The sequence below is a fragment of the Thunnus albacares genome, chromosome 1, assembly GCF_914725855.1.
Source record: "Thunnus albacares chromosome 1, fThuAlb1.1, whole genome shotgun sequence".
Taxonomy (NCBI): Eukaryota; Metazoa; Chordata; class Actinopteri; order Scombriformes; family Scombridae; genus Thunnus; species Thunnus albacares.
The window spans coordinates 366,712-388,699 of record NC_058106.1 but is presented as its reverse complement, the minus strand read 5'-3'; the positions used below and the strand labels follow the sequence as shown (position 1 = coordinate 388,699).

The window sequence follows — 21,988 nt, the reverse complement described above, 5'->3', positions numbered from 1 at the left end:
CATGGTAACAATCAGTGACACCAACTGACCAGTAGCACCCAACAAAAAAAAGAGGATCACATTTCTTTCTTTGCATCTTGTACCATGTTTTTATATCTTTTTGAACGTCTTTGATGCCCCCCTCAACTGTGGGATTAACACTGTTCACTGTCGCTGCAATTTTTTCCATATCAGTTTTTTTTTATTTATTTTTTTTTTTTTTATTGTTACACTCCACTAAATTTTACAAGTAAAATGTCCTTGTAACTGTTGAATTCCTCCAAAAAACACATATTTTCTGCTGGAATAAACAGAGTTGAGCGGTTGGATGCGGTCACTCATTGGCCATTTTTTTTGTTTGAAAAAGATCTTAATTTACCCAGAATTCATTGTACCGTAGTCCTACTTAAGATAGTCAAGAACTAAACTGCTTTGTGCAATGGATGAATTTTGATGTCTATCTGAATTCTGACTATCTGTTAAATCCCTAGTCAAAGTCTATCTTTGTGAAACCGGCCCCAGAGCTCACCTGTGAGCCTGCAGTTCCAGTGGTAATTTAGGGCTCTATTTTTAAAGCTATAATATGTAACTATTCTGCATTAAAATGTCTAAAAATGACTAGACCTATGTTATGTATTTTGTTGAGTTGTGTACTTACATTATGCCAAATGTTTTCAACAATTTTCAAACCCAGAGAAATCCGTAATTTTAATCAAGGTAACAGTTCATTTCATTTGGTCACCTGTCAATGATATACCAAAGTGTATACATGCACAAGATGCATGCATCAGCATTGTGGTTGTCCACCACAATGGCATCTACCAAAGAGTATACGCATACAAGATAATACATCGGCATTGTGGAAACTGTCATAAATTGACTTTTATCCAGTTTTAAGCCACATTTTTACGATAAACTTTTTAGATCTTGGTCGTTTTTACTATATATAACTATCATAACTATATGAAGGATTTTTGTCATCGGACGTCTGGATCTTAAGTTATCAGAGAAACAAGCTGAGCAAACATTAGCAGCAACTCGGCTTACACAAAGCCCCTAGCAGACTTCCTCTGTCTGCTGAACAGTATCGGAGAAGCACTGACTTTTAACGTGAAACTGCTTTATTCAGTGTTTTTACTGGTTTTAATCACCGAGTCAGTTTGTTCTGGAGAGGAGGAGACCTCTGCAGATAATTCAGCTTCCAGTAAAAACTTCCTAAACGATGACTGTACTGTAGTAATCCTAACCTGGAGAATACGGGTGCGCAAAAAAATTGATTCACAGAAGAAACACGATTCTATCTGTGCCGATTCAGAATTGATTCAGAAATTCCAAGAAACAATTCACATTTTTCAGTCTTGCCATGACGCTGTTTTCTATTTTTAGTTAGCCCAGACCCAACTCCAGGGGCAAGAGGGAAGTGAAGTGTGTGTTATGGAAAGACCACAAGAAATGGAGTACTTGACAGAAAAACAAATACAACTTGCCCCATCGGCAATGAAGGCAATCATTTGAACATATTTTGGATTTTATTATCTCGAAGGGAAGAAGGAGCTTGACAAGACTCAAGTCATTATCAGGCGTTGCAGTGCACCTCCGCAGATTTGTGTGGTTGTGGGCATATTTATTTGTAATTGCTGTGAAACAATCAGAAAATAACATTTTATTCCTCTCATCCACCGGCTTTCTTGCAACCACCGCTCGCTTTCCTCATCCACTCTCTAGCTCGCTCGACCACTGCTTCTCTCTCTCTCTCGCTTTCTCTCGTCTTTCTTAAAATGAATTGGGAAGCCATCAGCAAAGCCTAACTTTACTTCTTACTTCTCTTCCTAGTAATGTTTTTGTCTTTCTTCATGGCAGGGTTGAACAGCGTTACAGGTTACATTTCTCCAAAAGTTGATTCTAGTTCAACTTTCTCACAGCGCCCCACAATTTAAGTTATTATTTGAAGTTTTGCACTTAGCAGTTTATCTTTGCAATCATTTTGATTTTTGTATTAAGTATTCATTTTACCCTTTGTCTCAGGGCTGCCTTGGTTTCCTATTGACTGAGTGGACTAAAAGAAAATAAATCTTACTCAGGTTGACATTGAGTAGTAAATGTTTACATTTGATTCAGTGTGATTAGTCAGTGTGAATCGTGCACCCCTACGGGAGAAGCTGGTTGTTTAACAATGAAGACAACAACTCCCACGTTCCAAGGCTACTTCACAAGTCATCAAACTCCCTCTTTTGTTACTGTTTTGATTGAGAGACCCCTAGCAGGAGAAATTACATATTGTGCGTTTAATTGTGCAAGAGTAACGACAAGCACAAAGTTTCCTGGGTGCACAGACTGAGCACCAGCTATTTTGGTTCCTGTATGTGCAGCAGTGGAATACAGATGGAGAGTGTGGTGATTAATAAATACACATACTCTATTCCCACCAGAATACCAACAACTCTCCTTGCACTGCTTCATTTGAATGAGTGTTCCACTCATTTGCACCTCACCTTGCTGCACTCTGCACCAAAATGCCAGACAGATGGGCAAAGCAAATTTCAAGGTCAAAAAATGTCAAATTGGAATAGCTAAGCTTGTGATGGTTGTTGCGGTGTCATGTCAATGGGGCCCTCAGTGTATTATACTGTGTGTTAAAATTAAATGATTGTTTGAAATTGGTAAAATACTGGTTGGAACAATTCACTTCTGGCAATTTCTCAAATACATCTGTACATGTTTGAGCCCAAATACGATCCAGAATATGCAAGGCGGACAACATGAACAACCCATGGAACCACCATAGCAACAATCTTACCTGCAAAGGCTACGAAACAGAAGGCCATCTGTGCGTGAACAATCACAAAGAGGAAGTACAGGTAACTTTGCAATCGAAGCATTCAGAGTAGGCTGAAGCTCTGGCTTTTGACTTGAAAGGGGCATTTTTACATATTTTACATATGTTAACATCAGATTTTGGTACTTTGGTGTAGACATCTGACATTAACAGTATTAAAATAATGCAAAAAAAGTATAATATGTCCCCTTTAAGCTCATCAAAGTTCCACAACAGTAGTACATTCCATGTTTAATAATTTTTCAGAACTGTACTCATATCAATTCAGTCAGTTACTATCATGAAACCATTGAGAGATTGTTCTTAAAGAATGCATGCATCCTATTGCATGAGACAGGCAGTTTGATGCTTTTCATGTGAAAAGCAGCTATGGAACATACTGCCATTCTTTGTTGATGAGAAGACAGTAGAAGGCAGGAGGGAAGGAAGGAAGAAAGGAAGAAGTGGGTGAGGAAGAAAAGTAACAGTATATCTGATTGCTGAATCAGCGCCCACACTTCATGGAAGCTAGAGAACCCTGTATTATGACGGTCTGTTTATGTTCACAGTCCACGCTCCACACTGAAGCTGCATCCCACCTTTAGTGCAGCTGTTAATGGTCAGCCACAAAGAAGTAGTCCAGGGCTTCCATATGAACCAGCATGCACTGAAAGAGCAGATTAAGGAGGCTGTCACCTACCCCTGGCAGAATCTTCATGTTGTGCAGAGCATTCTGTGCTTCCAAGGCTGATTTGCGAGTGTAGTACGTTATAAAACAGCAGCCTGCCAGACGAATGAAAAAGACACCAGAGGTCCTTATTAATAAGAATAAAAAAACAATAATAATTATATAGGAATTATTATTAACACAGGAACAAACAAGGATACAATGTAATCAGTCATGATACAATGTTAATGTAAAAAAAAAAAAAAACACTGCTACATCCTTAGAAGTATAATGTGCACAGCATAAGGAGTTTTACTTTTTCTAGTCCACTAATGTTCAGCAACTGATGTAACTGATGTACATCAGTTGAAATGTAAATTGGTCTTTCTTTAAAAATATGTTTTTCCCTATCCTCAAGGAAAATAAACAAAACACAAAAACAAGCCAAAACATCCTTTTATCTGAAAAATTGAGTTGTTCAGAAAAAGAGAAAAAAAAAAGAGGTTGGGAAGTGGTTTATATAGTCTTTATCACACTGATAATGCCATGTTGGCCAAGTCCATCTAGTTGTGGCTACAAACTGAATATTTTTATTAAATTTGTTGCAAAGTGCAACCCGGTGAAATGACACACTACACTGCTACATTTAAGGGTTACATATTTGACTATTCCATATTCATACAACATGCCATTTTATTGTTGCATAATGCCTCATAATGCTAGTTTTAGTATCCTCTATTTCTTAATTGTACACTGTAATTTTTCTTTCCTGCATATGTGTGTGTGTCACTACAGGCCGACCTTTGCTCTGTGGTGGATTCTGGCTACGGTCTCGGAGAACATTGATCTCATAGACAGCTCCATACGGCTCAAAGAGCTCACGAAGCTGCTCCTCGGACCAGGATCGTGGAATCTGGCCCACAAACATCTTAATGGCATCCACGTCTGGTTGGTCGGGGTGGTCCAGAGATCCATTCATCTTCTTCCCTCTACAAAGACAATATTAACATGTTGATTCCCTATATTAACTGCAACAACTCAACAGCAGCATGTTGGGTAAATGTGTCAAATATAGGGGTGTAACAGTATGTGTACTCATCCCGAACATTATGGTTCAGTGCATGCCGTCATATGAAGAATACACTCTATGACACAAACACTTAACTGTCAAAACAGTTTAATAATCCACTTACTCTGACTTGCAGAACAATAATTCTAGAACATGTTCCACCCAAAACATTTTGGCAGCACACCACTCAGCTGTAGAATGCTCATGGGTGTATGGTAGCTGGCTAAGCCAAAGTAGCCTGGTTATTCTGTAGTGTCATTGCCATCAGAATGACAAACAAGAGACCCATAACACTGACCGAGTGCAACACTGTTATTAAAATATGCTCCAATATCGCCGTAGTGAAACAATACCACATGTCCCTGTCTCCCTCTCCTCTCTGTGATGGTCTGCTTTGAGTGAAGCCTTTGAGTGAAGCTGTTTAGAACAACAATAACGACATTTGATTTCTGACATGGTGAGACAGCACGTCACAAGAACCAGTTCTAAGAAAGAAAAATGTAGTTAAAAAGTATGAAAGTAAAAGTAGTGGTTTGGTCCCCCTGACTGATATTTTTTATTTAACCAGGAAGTTCCTTGAGATTGAAATCTCTTTTCTGAGGGAGATCTGGCCAAGAGAAGCACACCACTTACAGTTTAAGCAGAAATAAAACACAACATAAGTTATACATACATCAAACACACAAGGAAGAGACTAAATCCAACTCAAATAAAGCAGTTGCAATTTTCAGTTACATGGACTTTTAACATGGCTTCAAATTTTTCCATATTTTACCTATATTATTATATATGACATCATTAGATTATTAATACTGAAACATCAGTGTTAGAGCAGCCTGTTACTGTTGTAGCAACTGGAGGTGGAGCTAGTTTCAACTACTTTATATACAGTTAGACCATAAATCAGCATAAAATAGCTGTCAGCAGGTGTCCTGACTCCTTGCAAGAAACAGAAAAGTTTTCCTTTTCCACTGTGGCACAACTAAACTGTTTCAGTAATAGTTTTGGCCAATGAGCCATTGTTGGACATTTACATTTTTCAATGTAAATGTTTTTTTCTACCTCACCTTTCTTTTTTTCATTTCTATGAGTAATCAGATAAGTATACTTATCACATTAAGGCAGGTATTTATTGAAGTGCATGAGCAAATTGTAGAAACGGAGGTGTACATTACTTAGTTTTTAATTTCTTTGTACAAACACAATACACGATCCTTATTGATAAAAAACAGTAATATAGGGCGCCCAGTAGCTCTGGTAGAGTGTGCACCTTGTATCAAGGCTGAGTCCTTACCGCAGCAGCCTAGGTTTGAATCCAAGCCCGGGCCCTTTGATGCATGTCATCCCCTCTCTCTCCCCTGCCTTTCCTGTATCTTTCTACTATCACTATCAAATAAAGTGGAAATATATAGAGTGGAAGTTATAAAAATGCCACGATGAGAACAAGACCAAAAAAAATGTTGCTAAAGCTTTCTTACATTGCTGCAACATTTTTACGCCTGCTGTTTTATCATGTCATGCTACCTCCATTATTCACTGCCAGGTACCACTTCCCAGCAACAAATTTCTGCTAACACTGGAATGCCACCAGAGGATAGGCTTTCAGACTGTCAAATGCTCTCAAAACTTTGGGTAGCTTGTTAGTAGAATACAAAAATGTATATGTATGAGGCCTAATGTCTGTGCCTGATGTAGTGTGCCTGATGTAATGCTGCTTCTGTACCATTAAGTCCACTGTCACCAAATTATTCTGGATGGTCTGTACTATCGAACCACTGTAATCTAACTCATTTTCAATGTTTGTTGTGATTTAGTGTGTTTTTACATATTCTTTTCTTTTAAAAGATCCTCTCAATACATGTTTTAAGATATATAAAAATACTCTCTCTAAAAATACTCCAAAGGATTTTCAAAGCCATGATTGAATATTTAGCTGATTTCAACGACAACTCAACTCTTGAGAGATTTCAGAGCAAGACATCTCCTTGAGCAAGACTTGGTTAGACACAATAACAAACAGACGGGATCAAGCAAAAGGTAAAGAAAAATATTTTATTTCTCTATAAGGTCCTTTCCATAATGTTGTCAGACACTTATAAACAATCTGAGCCTGTCAGTGGCAAAAACAAGCACTTTTAGTAGACGTATATTGACGGAGTGCTATTGCCCCATCGAATTACATTGCAGCCCGTTTCGTAGCTGCTGGCTACAGTGCTTTCACTCAATACTGGACCAATTTCAAAAATTGCTGTTCCCATTAGTCACATAGACACAAAATGATGGGAAAATATGGTTCAGGTTGAAAATACCAAAGCTTCATTCGGACAGGATAAACATTACATGGGGAGGTGGGGAATAAAATATTCACTGTGCTCCTCAGTAATTTAACTAATTGTTCCAGATTACGTTTTAACGATCGCAAAATTATAGAATGTGGTCTGTAACAGACATGGACATGGACTTTACAACCACTTATTTGATGATCTTACAGGGTCTTGCTCTCCTGATGGCTTATATTTTTTCCTGTCCTACTGATTCACAAATAGGCTTATATGATGAAGTGATCTCAACATGTTTCTATCGGATTAACAAAAATATTTTCAAAAACAGAAGCGACTGGAGCACAGTGACTAATTTGTAGCCTTTAATTGTGCAAACAGACTAACATTTCGACACCACTGTGTCAAAAATATTTTCAACTTCCCTCATTTTCACACAAAAGTCAAATGTGACACAGCTGATAGAAGGAAAAGCAGCTTGCAGAATAAACTCAGGGATTCCACTTTAAAAAAGAAGGACGTCACTCTGGGTGGGATTTAAATCACAGGACAAGCGAGTCAAAAGACTGTAGGTAATTTTGCCTACAATTTTTACTGGGGTGGGGTGATAAATTACCCACATACACTCTCCACACTCAATTAAAATCACTGACCAGGGCAGGTGATAAAATCCAGCCACTGTTCCTAGAGACATAAATCAGTATCATGATAATGACTGAAGACTGAAGAAACCAGAGGGTCCATTAGCTAAACTTTAGAATAGTTTATTAATATAAAAAGCAGAACAACATAATGTAAACATTTAACTTTGCAAACATATTTTATCTGCCTAACAAAACAATACAAGTTAGTAAGCTTGTAACATTAAAGTAATGTGAATAAAACTAAAAGCTGTGACTATTATCTACTATCAAATTTCTCTGGCCATCTCTCAAATGTTTTAGAGGTAAAATTATGAGTAAGAAGTGCAAAATTGTAAACCAGTGATCACTATGTTACATCTTTATATATATATGTGTGCTTAGTTCACATATCACTAGATTTGCTAGTTTTCTTTATGAAACAACATCAGTGTTAGTGGGTAACTCTTTTTGCCTTTTGTTGCTATTCTGTTTACTTAGCTTTGTGCTTAGCCTAGTTTAACAGTTAGCTTTTTGAATCCACAGTCAAAGCAGCCTCATTAAAACGATCGTATGTGATGACAGGATGCAGCTTTTTTTGGCTAGGGTTACTTTAGATGTGAAGGGGACTCCAGCTGTAGCCCTGCTAATGCTCTTTTCCAGAGGAATTCCACTTTCTTCACCAGTAGCTCAAACAGTGCTTTGCGGTGGGAAATGGGTGTGTACTTTGACCTGCGAGCCGAAAGCTGCAGACTGACTGGCTGTTGTTGCTTTTATTTCTGCTGTGTGATAGGCTGTTACAGTAAAAAACGTCTAAAGTTTATCATCGTTATCGACATTATTTTTATTGCGATAGCGTATGAAGATCTTTTTATCTCCCAGCCCTATTTAAGGGTGATCAATATTCATCTGAACAAGTTTCAACACCCTAGCATTTGAGTCTGAGATCATAGGAGCAGTCACACAAATGACTTAAAACACTTTTTTACACATCTGTCTTAACTGAGAAGTGGCTGTGTCTGCTCACAGAGAAATGGATTTGTGTGTGTGTGTGTGTGTGTCTGTGTGTGTTTTAACATTGTGTTGAAAAGTAGCACCCCGTCAGATCTTACAGCAAGTTATAAATTATATGTAAGTTCATAGTTAGCTAACATTATGCAGCAATATCCTGGCAAACTTTAAAACACTATGTGTATTAATACTTACACTGTACAGCTTATGCTTATCACATAACGTTAGTTGTTAGCTAATGTTAGCTAGGAGGTTAGCTGTTAATGTTTACATTAACGTTACATGGATATTTGCAGGAATGGCAGAAATCTTGCACAACTGTTGATGTCCAGCGTGATGACGGAGACACTGGGTAACGTGAGTTTGTTTATTTGCTGCGTCGCATGAAGTTTTAAATGAGGAAATCTGCGGCCAGTTCAAAACAGGGCATGCCAAACTGGCCGTGTGGGTAGTTAATTTTAGAGAGAGCATTATGGCAACACTCCTGGGCATCCAAGGCACTGGCCATTTGGCCATGGTATAATTCCTAGTTAACAAACAATAAGCAAAACACTTTTTGTCACCTTTTTGAGTGGAGGGGTACTTAAAATATTCAGTGCTTTTCAGCTTTTTTAAATTTCGGAAATCATTGGAATAAATGTTAAGCCTGGGTTGCAACCTCCTTGCTCCTAAACAGTTCCCCAGACTTAAGAAATGCATTTTTTTTGTTCTGAAGTTCTTTCAATCATTTCAATCCTTCAGGTGTGGCAATACTGAAATTACAACACTGATGTATTATCACAAAAAGTTGATATGGTAAATGTGACTGATATAAGATTTTTAAGGCTGATGCCAATACAGTATTTGAGGATTTTAAAGGATAACAGATCTGCCAGGGAAATGCCAAAACCAAAGAACAAGGATATCATTTAATAGACCAGTAGTTATTTTAAAACATTCTACTGTCATGAACATGTTGAATTTAGCAGCTTTCACAAATTGAGGCAAGATAACAAAGAAAAAGCCCACACTCTGCAAATGCAAGTGGCAGTTTAAGAAAACAGCTCTGTATAGTGGTGTTGTTCAAGGGTTATTAATATTTGCAGTATTTTATAACAGTCTTTTACACCTATCTCAACATGCAGTGCACACAACTCATCTTCATTTTACATTTTATATGTAATTTTGTAGTGCGAGATGTAAAATATGAATATCAAAAAGACAATATACAAGAAAATATACAATTAAAAAACATGGGTGAGTTTCTATTTTCTGTATTTCAAAAAAATCATCATAGTAGTTCTATTACAATGCAATAAGAAAATAGAATATACTTACAAAATAACTACAAAAGCAAGGCTCAACTCTGATTTATTGTAGTAATATTAGCAGTATATTGGTATGAAAGCCATAATTTTTGGTCACCTAAGTATTCTGTATCATCTATGCAGTCAGCTGAGCTATGTTGCGTTCAGTGACCTCACAGAGATTAGGGTGTTGCCAACAGTGAAGTCGCCGTGCTCTCTAATAGGGTTTTTCCATTAGCCCAGGTCGGTCCGCTTTAGCGTGCCAAGCCCACCCACGATGAAATGAAATGCATTTCTACTACAGCCTAACAGCAGGGGATAGCCATGACAAGCCATGCTGCTACACACCTGCTTGCTAGCAGGGCCGACCACAGCTATTCTTCAGTAAAAACAGATCTACAAAACAAGATCTGGAGATATTTGGAGCTATTTGGTCAGCAAATCAGTTATAAATACTGCAGGGAGGAATGGTACAAGCAGAAACAGCCACAGTGACATGTTAGATGAGGAGCTGCAGACAACAGACTCTGACTACATTTTCTCCATACAGCACACCTCATACAGGTAAACATCTTATTTTACCTTGTTTACCTTGTGCTGTGGTGTGCTGTGGAAAAAACACTTGCAGCCTGCCAGCACAGCTTGACTGCTTACGGCATGTTTCAGCACAACTACCCCAAAAGCCATGGAAGAACACTATTAGTGGACAAACTACGTAATAGCGACAATGGTAATAAAAAAGATCAAGCACCCATCTTTGGCTTTCCATTACTTTAATTTCTTGTTACTTATTGGACATTATAAATACAGATACGGATTTATATGCAATTAGCCTAAATCAGCCAATAAAATCAGCCCGCCCATGTATGAGTCAGGCTCTAGCAGGGAGTCAACCAAAACAGTAAATTGTCAGCCATAAAAACTAAATAGTGAAAAACACTAAAAATCTCTGTAGCGCTGAGGAGAACTGCTGGTATTTTCCATTGTTAATAAAGTATAATATATTGTTAAGTGCAACTTTCATGTCTAACAGAAAACAGGTGGAAACGTACATTATAAACATCAAAAAGCTGTGCCAACAAAGAGAACAAAACACCACAAACTGAGCGCATCACCTAAAGCAGCCATTTTCAACCAGTGGGCTGCGGCCCAGAGGTGGGCCTCAGGGCACCATCTAGTGGGCTGCTGAGGCAGTGGTACTGCCAAATGGTTAAAAAAAAATTTGGTAATTTACAAAGCTAGTTATTTTTATATCTAAATGTGCTCAAGAATTCACATGAATAAAAACATCAAATTTAGATGCATAATTTCAATGACCAGTTATGTCTTAATGTCATCACACCAATCACGACACATCATTAGGTAGAGACAACCGTGTTTTGCCACTGTTCGTTAGCTAGCTTTATCTGTGGATCCCACTTGAGAAGACATGGCTCTCTCCACAGTGTTGGAAAATGAACTGATGGAACTATCAGCAGACAGCAGCCTGAAGCTTCAGCTCACATACATTGACATTTCTTCATTCTGGATACTGGCTGCCAGTCAATATCCCTCTCTGTCAAACAGGCAATCAAATTTCTGTTGCATTTCACCACCACCTATTTATGTGAGTCAGGGGTTTCAATTGTGACTGTCACAAAATCAAAGGCAAGGAACAAACTGAAAGCAACTTGGAATGCTACTCTGTGTGTCAGCCTCTCACCCATCCTGCCACAACTTGATCTCATTATTTCTCAGAAGCAAGCCCAAGTGTCTCACTGAGGGTATTTGGTATTTGGTCATTACAGCTGACAGCAGCATAACAAATATTTATAGCCCAGTTTTATTGTCATGTAATGTTTATTTTGTTTGTTTGCTTTTTTCAATTTATTTGGGAAGGTGGTCCTGGGAATTTTTTTAACAATCAGAGGACTGTCAAAAACCAGGGGTAGTACTGTTTTCAGCAAATATGGGAATATAGAATATAGTCAAGTTCATTATGGTAAATGTATATAGCGCCTTTCTAGTCTTCCAACCACTCAAAGCGCTTTTTACACTACAAATCACATTCACCCATTCACACATATTCATACGCTGAATGGGTACAGGGGCTACGATGCAAGGTCCCAACCTGCCCATCAGAGGAAGCTAACCATTCACACACATTCATACACTGATGGCACAGCCATCAGGAGCAATTTGGGGTTAAGTGTCTTGCCCAAGGACACATCGGCATGTGGTGGAGGAGCCGGGAATCGAACCTCCGATCTTCCGATTAGTGGACGCCCCGCTCTACCTCCTGAGCCACAGCCGCCCATGTCCACATTTTATCTTTTGCCAATATTTGCAAAATACACTGACCGACCCATCCAAAAACAGATGCTGTCATTTAACAAGATGTGTGGGTATGTGAATGTGTTAAAAGTCAACTTAACTCTGGAAAAAGTATTAAGCATTAACAAAAAAACACTAGTCATAAAGAGTTTTTTGTAGTTCTCTTAAAAATCATCACATCACAATTATCCTAGCTCTCAATGCTCCCAGTTATTGGGAGTACTCCCAATATGCCTGAAGTCTGTCATTAACCTACAATCATCCTGTGACTGTTATCAGTCTTGATAATGGTGTCTTCATTATTTAAGCATCCCAAGTCCAAGGATGCCCTTGTATCACCACGATTGTGATCAAAGACCTTAATATCAATATACACTTTGGCATTACTTATGGATGACAACTCTTGCTTTCATTGGGAATTTGTTGAAAAGGCAATTTTGGGAAACAAAAATACTGATGATGAGGTTACAATGACTAAAGAGGGAGAGGCATTCACTTTGATTTTAGTCTGTTAGAGCAGCCTCTTTAACACAGAACTGTGTTGTTCCTTGCAAAAATAGTATGCTAAAAATCGGAAACAAGTTTAAATAAGAATAGGAATCGATTACCAGAATCTGAATTGGACTCAGAATCTATCAAAAACAAATAATACCCAATCTTAAAGGAAAGGGTATAGGAAGGTACCACACCACCTCTTAGTACACTGGAATGCTATCTAGATACTACAGGTTCTGACCAAATTTTGGGGAGAATTCTTGCAGACATTTCAATGGACATAGAAGGACCCTGTATTGTTGGAAAGAGTAAGCAGATTTACAGCTTCTACAGAAAAATATTCCACTGAAAAGCGGGGGGCAACAAACCCACTGGGTTTAATAGTTTAAAGGTTCAAAAGAAAGGTTAGAACTTTTTACCTATGTCTTTTACTCCAAGAGGAAAATAATTGTGAGAATAAAACCCACTTCATACTACATCTAAACATTACATCAGGAACCTTTGAAAAAACTTGCAAAGAGAAAACAAACTAATGAGAAAGAGGAAACTTCTCATTCTAAAGCCTATTATTACCTTGACACACTACAACATGATTATCATTATTAATAATAATAATCATAATAATGGTGAGTGGACCATTATTATTATTATTATTATTATTATTATTATTATTATTATTATTATTATTATTATTATTATTATTATTATTAGATACCAAATCACAAAAAAGATCTTAAACTTTCAGATTTTTCCGACAATTTTCAGAGGCACAACACAACCTTTGGATTACATACAAAACATACAAAGCTGGTCAGAGGAAGTTACTTACACAGGACTAGAATTCAAAGAGCAATGGTCCACCATCATCTCGGGGAGAAAATCCAGCTTAAAAGAGGCCATGATGGCAAAATCAGTTTCTTTTTCTTTCTTCTTTCAGACAGTGAAGCTAAATGGACACAGTGATCAGATGGTGGTGGTAAACTCCAGATCATACACTTGTTTGTAAGTCCCTGGCGACTGGTATAATGAGACAGTCGACAGTGCACAAAAGGCAGAGACAAACAGCGTGCTGCAACAAACCAATCCACATGGAGAATCTGTCCTCTGGAACACAAATACAACAAAGAAAATATGACCGAGGAAACACCTGCGTTAGAGATGGAAGAAGAGCACAAATGACAGAAAGACACAAAGTGACAGGCCTTCAGGTTGGCTTTCCAGGTTCTGGGACTGGGACCAACCACTGCTTGGATATCATGGAGACAGAGGGCTGCTGGGATCACTGGGGCCAGAGCGAGTAATGGACATTTGCAGTCCCACAATCAAAGTGCTGATGACCCATGGCCTTTGTGAACATTTCTCCTAGGCCAGCAGATCTGGCTGCAGCGTCAGATAAACAGGGTGTCAGATTGATGGTGATAAGGCCCAGTGGGCAGAGGGAATGAAAGAGGGAGTGAATAGCACTCCCCAGCCAGCAGCTAATCCCTGGACTAGCCACACCAGGGGCTAACAATTAGGTTCCGGCCCGAGGGGGGCTGTGTTTGCCCTGTTGTCCTACAGGCTGCAGTGGTCTGTGTGTGATTTGTGTGTGTAAAAACGGAAGGGAGCCAATGTCATATGACACTGGCTTTGGTTTTTGTGCACCCCACAGCACACACACAAGCACACTCACACCTATGTAGTGAGATTAGCTCCAAGGGTATATGCAAGCCCTTCCAGATATGCAATGGCATGTTTATGTTATGTTTATATTAATCCAATGGCAATTTAACAAGTCTGTCTCATGTCTGAAAAAGTGTCCCAGGTAGTTTTATGTGAAAGTCACAACAGCAATCTTACAAGATCAGACCTGTAACATTTGTGTATCATTTTAACCACAACCACAACTGAATGCTGTCGAATCAACATAAAGACCACAGCAGCACACGGTCAAACATGTACAGAGAGATAGCACATGTCTTGTTCTGCCTTCTTAGATCACTGTTATACATTTATTATCTCTATTTTCATCTCTTATGCACAATAAAATTAGTCTAATAAACTATAAAATGCCCTGAAAGAAGCAACTTGAAGTTGTTGAAGAGATTCTTCTCATGTCAGATCAATCTATAAAACAATTCTTCCCTCACAGTGTGACTGGGACAAAAGAGGTTAAAACCCCTTCTTACAGACACAGTTATAATCTTACCAGCAATCTCTTATATTTTAGATTTTCATTCATGCCATCTGCATGGATGAATAAATTCATATCCAGCAAAACGCTTTACATAGAGCATATGAGCAAACAGGAGTTAAACTGCAGTCCCAACTCAGTGTCCTCTCATTGCATGTGCATGTGGGACAGGCAGCAGAATTTGCTCTCTAATAACGTTAAATGATGAAATAGATGTCAAAATGTGTCAGTGAGTTTACTGTGACAGTCAAAGCAGTAATGCACCTTAATGTTACGTATTCCATGTCTGAAAAGAGCTTTAAGATCCCCATAACACATTACCTAATTAGAGAGTCTTAAAACTGAAAAACTGAAAAGTCGGGAATATATCATCAATCATTCTGCATGGTGAAGCTCAAACATCTAAGTGAAGGAACAAGAAGCAAAACACATTTTTAAGTGGAATGGGAATTTTACTTAACAGTGGACAACAGTATCTGCCAACCTGCCCTAAAGTAATTGTTGGCTGGATTTAAAACCTGACTGCAGCATATCAACTTTTATTTTTATTTTTTACTATATTACATTTTTTTTGTTTGTTTCACAAACTGGTACCTATCTATTGTGCAATATGCACTCACATCTCCTCAGTAACACATATTACTTTATTTTAATACCCCTATCATACACAGATCTGTGAAGTAACAAACACACATCTAAAGAGGTGTCCTACCAAATCTCTACAGAGAAACAAGGTTTTCTGGACAGCTTTAACAGCTATCTACATGCTGCTAACAACTGATGGGTGGATCTTCTGTCCTATCCACAGCTAAATTGCCATTATAGCGGACATTATGTGATGGAACTGGAGCTACCTAGCTAAATCTTGCCAACTTGTCCTGTGTTTGATTCACATACAGACATAATGTTGCAGAATTCCTAAGTGGTAGTAGTGGAATGGGAATTGGAGAGGCCATATGACCATGCACATGAGTGCATGCGCCTGCTGCGGCGCAGTCAAAGGGCTTCTGTCACGGGTATGTAGATGTCGTCAGACCCGGGCTGTTTTCAGACAGTGCAAGAAGGAGATAAACATCACTTCCTTTGTCAACTATTTTGACCGCTGCTGGAGCTGCTTTGCTGCAATTTCATAGGAGGCGCTATTCAGCCAGTTTGCATCACTGACTGAATATTGTCATGAGGACGTGTTCAGGCTTCGACTCTTATCAAATATGTAAAGTTTGGGGCAGACTGGAGCATTGCACTAAAGTTATAGCAATTTCCTCTGTCATGGCGAAACATCAAAACTCAACACCACAGCCACACACTTCAACAATAGCTAAATTATAGCATATTTGGCACATTACCGCCACCCTCCGCTTCGGACTGTAGACCAAATATTAAATCCTACACATCAATCCTGTCTGTCTAATAAACTCAAAAAAAAATTACAGCTGTAAGCAGCGATGATCGGGCCCTCGCACCCTTGTGCACGTCGGTGTGCGACGCAGTCGAAGGGCTTTTGTCACGGGCATGTTGATGTCTCAAGACCCGAATGGTTTTCAGACAGTGCAAGAAGGAGATAAACATCACTTCCTCTGTCCACTGTTTTGCCTGCTGCTGGGGCTGCTCCGCTGAAATTTTGTAGGGGGCGCTATGGAGCCAGTTTGCATCACTGACTGAATATTGTCGTGTAGACGTGTTCAGGCCTGGACTCTTATCAAACATGTGAAGTTTCAGGCAGATCCGACCATGTACACTAAAGTTTTAGCAATTTCTTCTGTCACGGCGAAACATCAAAACTCAACGCCATGCCACAGCCACACGCTTCAATGATAACTAAATCTTTTGATAACTTTTCATCACAAACTAGTCTAGATGACACACACTGATTTTGAAGTTCTTATGATGAATTCTGTAGGAGGAGTTCGTTAAAATACAGGGTATGCGAAATCGCTAAAATTAAGCACTAAATTCAAAATGGCCAACTTCATGTTGAGTTTAAGCTATGGGTCCAAGAGACTTTTTTGTGCATCCTGGCATGATACATGTGTGTACCAATTTTCATACATGTCAGTTAAACGTGGCGTGGGGGCTGCTTCATTGAAATATTACAGGGGGCGCTGTGGAGCCATTCTGCCACACCCATGCCCGCCAGTTATAAAATTTTACAGATTTTAAGATGTTTTTGCACAGTTTTGTGACTTTTCAAGCATGTCGAGCCCCTTAAAAACAGCTTTGTACTTTGTAGCGAACAATGTGTTGCCATGGCTACGGCTTTTGATGAAAACTCAAAAGCTTCAGGAGTTATCATTATCAAGGCCTTACACCTTGGCTGACAAAATTTTATGTGTTTCTGACCAACCTGCTAGGAGTAGTTAGCAAAAGAGTGGCACTTAAAACTTCCTGTTTCAAGTAGGAGGCGCTATGATTGTCACTAAATATGGGCCTGAAAATGTGTTCAGACCGGGACTCTTAACAAGCATGTGAAATTTGGAAAAGATCAGACCATGTGGAGTCAAGTTATAAGGCTTTGAAATTTCATGGCGAGACATCGAAATTCGCTGCGTCGTCATGACAACACCTTTCGACGAAAAGTCACCAACTTCATAATATACCATCTCCAAGGTCTTTAGGCTATTCTGAGTAAATTTGAGGTGGATCCCATCACCGTGCCACCCACAGAGCGTCAAAGTGTAAAACATGTAACTTCCTGTTGCCAGTAGGTGGCGCTATGACTTAGATCCAATATTGACACATGGATGTGTTCAGGACGGGACTCTTTCCAAGCACAAAAGGTTTGGGTCTCTTAGGATCATGCATGCCGGAGTTATGGCCGTTTGAATTTTCACGGCGAAAGATAGAAAGTCGCCACCCGACCACACCCCCTCGGCAATGTCGAAAACTCACCGTTTTGATAACTTTTCATCTCCCAGGTCTGTAGATGATACTGACTGAATTTGAAGTTGCTCAGGTCAAATCCCTAGGAGGAGTTTGTTAAAGTACACGGGCTAAAAACGGCAAAATTGGCCTGAAAATGGCAACTTTGAACCAAAATGGCCGACTTCCTGTTGGATTTAGGGTATGGCTCCAAGAGAGTTTTTGGTGCGTCTGGTCATGATATATAAGCACACCAAATTTCATTGTTCTACAACGATCTGTATCGTGGGGCTCGCTTTTCTTAATTTTCTAGGTGGCGCTGTCGAGCCATTTTTCCCCGCATTTTTTGCCAGACCCATAAAATCTGCGATTTTCACCAGAACTGACGCGCACGCCAATTTTCGTTAGTTTTGGTACACGTTTGTAGAAGTTATTTGAGGTCAAAGAGTTGTAATAATAATTAAAGCTGCAAGCAGCGTTGAACGGGCCTTCGCGCCCTTGCGCACGTCGGGCCGCGGCGCAGTCAGTTGAGCTTGTGGGAACCAAGAAAACGTTTGGAGATGATCAGTGTGAGAGTCTTTTTACACACAATACTAACCAGTGTCTCTCTGTGAGCCCACCCCTCTGTTCACAGACAATTATGAATTATGAAATCAAAATATTGTTAACCTTAATCAATAATTCAGGTACCAACTGTAGGATCTGCGAAGAACACAGTTAATTATTTGCTATAATTATCAATTATCAATAATAATTAATTATAACAATTAACAGAATTATTAATATGAACTAACAGATACGAAGCACCACCCCGAAACCGGGACCAATAACCGAGCAAGGTAGTCTCATAAATGGGAGTTCACCTAGAATGTTAATATCTGAGAGATAATCATTCAAGGGTGAACAAAGAAGGGTTGAATTCGAGCTCTGACTCCTTCAATCAGCCACTTTTCACAATATGTTACCAATAATGACTAAAGAACTTCTCTTTAAAGATATAACAGTGTTTATTAAACTTAGCAAAATTAACAAAGTTAACAAATGCTTCATTCAATAAATAGCTATTCTAAAATCTAATTCTACCAAACAAAACACAAACAGCTTTGCACAGGGTTGGACACTTGCAGGTTGGACACTTTTGTCCGACGTTATCTGACCATCAGATGTGCAAAACGATGTCGGTGCGTGTATCTGTGCGCACGTGAGTATGGTGTTAGTCACAAGAGAGGGAGGAGGGAAAGCGATCGTGAGAGAGAGAGAAGCGGTTCTTTTTCCACAGAGAGCGCACGTATGGACGGCAGTCTGTAACGCACATTGTCTGGTTTAAGATCGACAAATCAGTTTACTTTCTCACTCACAGCAGCACAAACACAGTAGTCCCGAGCGGGACAAACACAAAATAGTCTAGCGTGGTGAACACAACTAACAGGCAGCAAACAGGCAGCAGCGGAGCGTTAACTGCAGCATGACCGAAAGAAGCACAACCAGTTCGCCTCTGCTAGCCTCTCAGCTAACCCCGGCTCTCTGTTTAGATCCAAACGGAGCACCGAGTCCCGATTTGTTATTTAGGTTAAAGCGGAGAACAGGCAGCAGCGGAGCGTTAATTGCAGCATGATCGAAAGAAGCACAACCAGTTCGCCTCTGCTAGCCTCTCAGCTAACCCCGACTCTCTGTTTAGATCCAAACGGAGCACCGAGTCCCGATTTGTTATTTAGGTCAAAGCGGAGAACAGGCAGCAAACAGGCAGCAGCGGAGCGTTAACTGCAGCATGACCGAAAGAAGCACAACCAGTTAGCCTCTGCTAGCCTCTCAGCTAACCCCGGCTCTCTGTTTAGATCCAAACGGAGCACCGAGTCCCGAATTGCTATTTAGGTTAAAGCGGATAGAATCAGCGGGTCTGTCGGCCAGCTGAGTGAAGTGAAACCTACGGAAAAAACACCGTGACCATCAAGGTAAAACAGGTCGGCGAAAACACGGCAGCTGGCTCTGAGTGGAGTGGCGGAGAGAACAGCAGAGACGACTCGGCGGAGACGCGCAGGGCAGAGCCGGTCCACGTTATCCCGAAGTAACTTCATTTCCTCTTTCTCGGGGGAATTTGAGGACGCTGGTTGCAGCAGCGGTCTCTCTCGGGTCCAGGAATGTGTTCGGGTGAACACGGGCAAAGTCTCGTCTCGTCCGACGAGGGGAGTCTTGGATGAGGGGAAAACATGTTTGTGGGGTAGTCAAGCTAACTCACAGGGGAACAGGAGTTACCCCTAGCTCAGTGACATAGGAAAGACGTGTAATTTGGGCGCGCTCGCTTATAAAGGGGTGGTGATGTCATGGCTGCGTCCTCAGCCAATGAGGGACCGATGTTGACTGCTCCCTGCTGAGGTGTGAAAATCGCAAAGCATCCTTGGAAATGGAGTTTGCTCCACCCTCATGGCAGGTCCATTACAGTTTTAATACGGAGCTCCGGAACTCCAGCCTTCCTGAGTTTTTCCCTCATATAGGCTATAGTTTTTCTTAATCATTACTACAATATATGATTACATATGTAATAGTCTCCTCAGCCAAGTTAGAAAAAATATGTGCATGTATGAACAACAGCAATTGGAGAAGATGACAGTCAAAAAGTAATCATGTTAAATAATCATGATCTCAATATTGAACAAAAATGATTGTGATTATAATTTTTGCCATAATCAAGCACCCCTAAAACCGCAAATTGTGATTTACATACACACACACACACACACACACACACACACACACACACACACACACACAGAGTTTGAATATGTATGTGATAAATTGTAAATATGTATGTAATGAATTGTTTTCTTTAAGAAACTCTTACTTGAACATTTTTCAGTGTGCTCCTAAAGTTATATGTATGCTCCTAATTTCTGTCATTTACGAGCACATGTACTCCTTGAAAAAAAGTAAGGATTGAACACTGCTGTCAGATATGTAGAAGCATTAAGTAACTGGAGTGTGGTGCAGTCCAAGGGCTTCTGTCACAGGCAGTAGATGTTTACTTTACCCATCCCCCCCCCTCCCATTCTCTCTCTCCCTCACAGTTGGAAGGAAAGATTTCAAAGTGATCTTCTTGTGAAATATCCTCATAAATCCCATAACTTTGGCCAAATCCTACATAAAAATATCATTTTTTTGTAGGAATTTTCGTCGCGAATCCATTGATACAGGTTTGAAAGTGGTGGGACTTATAGTTTAGACGCCAGATGCCCCAGTTTGGCACAAAGTCCATGCCCAGAATTTGCCTCCCCATTGGTTTACATTGTAAGGTGTAATGTCGCACTCCAACTTTCAGGGCTTACTAAATCTAAACCGTTCGAGTTATTACAAAGTTTTTAATAACTTTTGCTCAACACAGTGTCATAAGTCATGTATTAAAGTTTGAAGCCGATACCATTAACGCCCTAGGAGGAGATAGCGTTTATTCAAGGTCCAAAATTGGCAAAAAATCGTATTTTGAAATTGACATTGCAGATTTCCTGTTGGATTTAGGTCAGGGGTGTCAGCGTATGATTTGTAGGTCTTGATTATACGAATAATTGAGTTTTGGTTCGATCTCTCTACGACATTCCTACGGGCCGTGGTGGCCGTTTTAGATACATAGGTGGCGCTAGAGAGCACATTTTGGCACTTTGGGGTTTAATTTTTACATTATAATAAATTTTTCACCATTCCTGATGTGCGTGCCAAATTTGGTGAGTTTTTGAGCATGTTTAGGGGGTCAAATTTAGAGTTAAAGTGGCGTATTAATAAAGAAAGAATAATAAAGAAACAAACACACGAAAAACAATAGGGTCTTCGCCCTTTGGGCTCAGGCCCTAATAATAATAATAATAATAATTCCTTTGGAAACAAGAGGGCTTCGCGCTGGTCAGCGCTCGGGCCCTAATAATAATAATAATAGAGAAGAATTCCTTGAATTACAATAGGGCTTCGCACCGGTAGGTGCTCGGGCCCTAATAATAATAGAGAAGAATTCCTTGAATTACAATAGGGCTTCGCACCGGTAGGTGCTTGGGCCCTAATAATAATTAAAGCTGCAAGCAGCGATGATCGGGCCCTCGCGTCCTTGCGTATGTCGGGGCTCGGCGCTGGTGAAGGGCTTCTGTCACAGGCATATAGATGTCCCCAGACCTGGGGTCCGTTTTACAAAGCAGGTTTAGTGAAAACTCAGAGTCTGTTAACCCTGAAATGAGGGAAACTCTGAGTTTTCCGTTTCAAAAAGGGAGGTAACTCAAACCAGAGAAAGAGGGATAACTCTAGCTTGTTTCAGAGAGAGGGGTAACTTAAGCTCTCGGTCAGTTACCGTAGCAACAGACTTTATGAATCTAACCTAGTCGGGACCAGGTTTTTCTCAATGAACCTCGAGTTTCTATCAGTCTCCGCCCTCTTTCAGAGCCACAC

General features: G+C 39.8%; 1 protein-coding gene across 16 annotated transcripts in view; it reads right to left on the bottom strand.

The window, feature by feature from the left end:
- The window catches only part of celf1 (cugbp, Elav-like family member 1), a 103,746-nt gene that overhangs the window by 25,230 nt on the left and 56,528 nt on the right, over nt 1-21,988 (bottom strand). For 14 of the 16 annotated variants that reach the window (XM_044356810.1, XM_044358340.1, XM_044357591.1 and 11 more), the window contains 2 exons: nt 4,263-4,450; nt 3,495-3,577 (listed from right to left, as the gene is read on the bottom strand). In XM_044356810.1, the coding sequence (XP_044212745.1) occupies nt 3,495-3,577; nt 4,263-4,450 (271 nt within the window). Of the gene's footprint in view, nt 1-3,494; nt 3,578-4,262; nt 4,451-13,363; nt 13,865-21,988 lie in introns of those variants that run through there. The other 2 variants (XM_044364351.1, XM_044363631.1) reach the window with 2 other exon arrangements.